General features: G+C 38.5%; 1 protein-coding gene across 1 annotated transcript; it reads right to left on the bottom strand.

Annotated features, from left to right (window-relative positions):
• Window positions 1-2,681: 2,681 nt before the first annotated feature.
• LOC147975210 (uncharacterized) lies at window positions 2,682-3,161 on the bottom strand. Its single transcript, XM_087520318.1, has one exon. The coding sequence runs from the start codon at window positions 3,159-3,161 to the stop codon at window positions 2,682-2,684; it is 480 nt and encodes a 159-aa protein (XP_087376444.1).
• Between the last annotated feature and the right edge of the window lie 940 nt (window positions 3,162-4,101).

Raw genomic sequence — 4,101 nt, 5'->3', positions numbered from 1 at the left:
CTTAAATCTAAATCTGAGCAAGTTTAGCTCCTCCAAGAAAATGACTCTCCACCTCTGAATGCTGGGTTGAATTGCTTGAAAGATCAGATTATTTCTTGAGATACAAATAGCCCAAGAAGCTAGGATGATGATTTCCATAAAGAAGGGTACATGAAGTTTCTGTCTGAGATCAGCAAAGGCTTCAAGCACTGAGACATTGGTCTGTCTTAAGGGGCATATCAGATCCCAACACTGAGTTGCAAAAGGACAGGTCCAAAAGAGATGCTGCAGGGTTTCCTCCTGAGGACAATTATTGACAGCACAGTTATAGTTGTCTAGATGAAAAGTTTTCCTTGGTAGAAGATTCCTAGTATTGAGCCTATCATGAAGTAGTCTCCAAAAGAACACCTTGTGTTTTGGCTGACAGGAGCTATTCCAAATCCAGTTAAACTGTTGGGGCACTATTTTAACTCCCATCATCACTTTATAGGCCTTAGCAACTGAAAATTGATCATTTCCCCAAATGTAACTCCAAGTGTCAGTACAATCCAAGGAGTCAGAAGCCCTTAAAGTTATACAAATGTCTTCCATATTTTAAAATTCCTGGAAAGCTTACACAGTCAGTGGAAGGTGGAACAGATCCTCCAGGAATTCAGTATGAATAATGGTGTGCACATTAGTATTTTTATTCTTCACAAAAGAGAAGAGATGGGGAAAAATGTCCTGTAAACAGGCTGGATGCCACAAATCAGACCAGAATAAAGCACTTTTTCCATCCCCTATGTGACATCTGGCCAAAGATTTGAAGTTATCAATGAGCTTAAGATTTTCCTTCCACCAAAATGATCCAATCCAATTATTGCCAGGCAACAAATCATTGCTATAGTAGGTTTCCCAAATCAAGTTGACCCATGGGATGTTGTGCCTGTTATAGAACTTGTGCAGATCCTTAAGTAGCAGGGCTTTGTTTTGAACAAAGATATCCATCACCCCCAGACCTCCTTGATCCTTTGGTCTACAAACAGTGCTCCATGCAACCATGGCAGGCCTGTGATCTTCCAGGTCAGGACCTCTCCTGAGGCAATGTCTCAAATACATGATAGCTTGAGTTTAATTGGTGAAAGGCATATCAAGGCAACCCATGAGGTAAATCAACAGAGAGTTTAAAACAGATTTTACTAGCAACAATCTCCCAGCCAGTGTCATGAAAGAGGATAAACCCACAAGCTTCTTCTGCAGTCTTGTGACAAGAGGGAAACATGGTTCCACAGTAGGCTTATGTAGACCTAAGGGTGCTCCCAAATATTGTATGGGAAAGTTTCCCTTTTGCAATGGAAAGTATTTGTCAAAATTTCCACCTTCTCTTCTGTCACATTAATTGGGATGAGGCTTGATTTATTATAGTTCACTTTAAGGCCAGTAGCATCTGCAAATGTATTGAGGAGGGATTTGAGGCAGTGAAGTTGCTTTGCATCAGCTTGAAGGAGAACCAGAGTGTCATCTGCATACTGGACAATAGGAAAATCAGGATATGATTCCACTTGCAAAGGTGAAGTAAGCAAACCCAGGTGCATGGCATTATTGAGAATTGACTAGAGCATGTCTACAGCAAGCACAAATAAAAGGGGGAACAGAGGGTCTCCCTGCCTGACTCCTCTAAGACAATAAAACTTCTTGCCAGGAACACCATTGAGTAAAATAGTAGATGATGCAGAAGTGAACATCATTTTGATCCAGTTGATTCATCTATCTCCAAAACCTTTGGCCTTTAAAATATCCAAAATTGCCTGGTGCTCAATGGTGTCAAAAGCCTTTTCAAAGTCCAATTTAAGCACAATAATTTCATCTATGGATTTACGACATTGATGAAGATATTCATATGCCCAACCCAAGCAGTCATGGATGGATTTTTTTTTGAGGAATCCATATTGGTTAATGTGCACCAACTTGAGAATCACTTTCTGCAACCTGTTTGCCAACATCTTAGTGACTAGTTTGAGACAACAATTGAGGAGTGAAATGGGTCTGAAGTCATTTGCTGTCATAGGAGTGCTCCCTCTAGGAATAAGGGTGATGTAAGAAGTGTTTAAGCTCTCAAATGAAATTTGCCCAGCATGAAAATCATAAATGAATTTGAGCACAACTCCTTTAATAATGTCCCAACAAGATTTTAAAAAATCATTGTTGAAACCATTAGGACCTGGTGACTTGTCAAGTGGAAGATCTTTGACAACATCATTGATTTCTTCTAGAGTGAAAGGCAATTCCAGGTTATCAAAAATTGTTGGATCTTGTATCTGACCAAACAAGGAATCCAAATCAAAATGCATAGATGTTTTGCGAGATGTTCCCATTCTTTTCTTATAAGTTTCCCAGAGTATTGCAGCTTTCCCACCATGATCAGATATTTCCACTTGGTCATCATTTTGAAGTACAGCAATATGATTGTGCTTGTAGTTGATAGAGGCTTTAGTATGAAAGAATTTAGTGTTTTCATCTCCAAATTTGACCCCCTTGATTTTTCCCCTTTGCTTCCAGTAAATCTTTTGGTTCCTCAAAAGAATGAGCAGATGATCTTTTAGAATAGTCCTACAGTTCCATTCATGAATTTCCAATTCTCTAAATTCCTCAAAGAAATCCCAAAGAAAGATAAGCTCATTTAGTTTTGCAATTTGAGATTTCAGGCAAGATAAAGACATGGCCTATAGCTTCAAACCTCTCCTTAAGTTCTTAAATTTAGCATTCAAGCTTTTAACAGCATCAAGATTACCCACTGGGATGTTCCAAGCAGCAACAACCTCCTGTTTAAAATCTGAATGTTGCAGCCAATAGTTTTCAAATCTAAAAACTCTTGCTTTTGGAATAGAAGTACCAATTTTTTTAACACAAGGCAAGTGGTCAGATATAGGCTTTGCAAGAGGGAGCACAATGGTGTTTGGGAATGTATTCATCCATGAAGCAGATGTAAAAAACCAGTCAAGCTTGACCAAAAGAGGATCATGTTGCATGTTACTCCAGCTGAACTTTCTTCCCTGCAGAGGTAATTCAACTAAACCTTGGTTGTTGATTGCCTCATTAAATAGAAGCATGTCAATAACATCTCCACCAGGTCTGTTTCTATCAGAAGGAGCCCTCATAAGATTGAAATCTCCCATCAGTATCCAATCTACATCAGTAGGCATGTGAATATTCAAAAACCAATTAATGAACTCAACTTTGTCCTGTGGGTCACAGGGCCCATATATGTTGGATAGAATCCAAGACTGGTTTGAGAGCAAGCTGGTAAATTGAATTGAAAGTGAGAATCTGTTTTGGGTAATTACTTCTCCAGCAAACTGTGAAGCATGCTGGTAAATTGAATTGAAATTGAGAATCTGTCACCGACATTATATTCATGTTCACACACTCATGCCAGTTGTCGGTGCTCATACTTTTTCATTGTATCATCCATGCTAGTTTATTTTCTGTTTTAAGCTTTCTTCTTGTGTGTTTGAAAAACCTTAAGAAAAACCAAAAAATTAGTTGTAGCTTTTAGCTAGTTTACTTTCCATGCCTGTAGTAGTAGTAATTAAAAATAAAACCCAAAAAGATTTCTCGTTCTTCTTTTGCTTGTTGGGAGCTTTTTCGTGTAAATAGTTTTATTTCCTTTCTTTTCCTTGGGGTTTGAGAGGAGAAGACCGTGATGAAAATCTTGAGTGGCTCTCATATGCATTATTGTTGATCTAACAAACAGCACAAATTACCTTGTCTTCTCCCTTGAATTGAATGCTTGCAGATTCCAGCTTAGTCCAATGCACGTACACTATTATTATTATCCACACTATTCGGTTGTGCAAGTGAAAGGCAATAATGACGATATATGATGAACTGATTGAGATGAGAAAAGCTGGTATGAACTCGACCTCTCTTGTTTTTGTAAATATGATTAGTTCATCGTTCCTGATTCAACCTATTATGAATGAAACATGTTTGCAATGACAATTGGAGATTATAGTTGCTTATGCCATGCTTAATTAGCTCGGAGTTTATAATGGTTTACCTTGCGTGCCAACATGCTATTAAAATGGTTGTGATGTGGTATGATGGGGTGGTATCCTCCTTTGAACGATTCGAGTGGCTTGA

This window comes from Triticum urartu, chromosome 4A (genome assembly GCF_056163025.1).
Source record: "Triticum urartu cultivar PI428250 chromosome 4A, HENAU_Tu73, whole genome shotgun sequence".
In the NCBI taxonomy this organism is placed as follows: Eukaryota; Viridiplantae; Streptophyta; class Magnoliopsida; order Poales; family Poaceae; genus Triticum; species Triticum urartu.
Note: the sequence above shows the minus strand (reverse complement) of the source record. Positions and strands in the feature narration are given on the sequence as shown.

Bases quoted from the DNA above. Each gene is read 5' to 3' on its own strand.
- LOC147975210 (XM_087520318.1), bottom strand. From the start codon at position 3,161: ATGCCTACTGATGTAGATTGGATACTGATGGGAGATTTCAATCTTATG.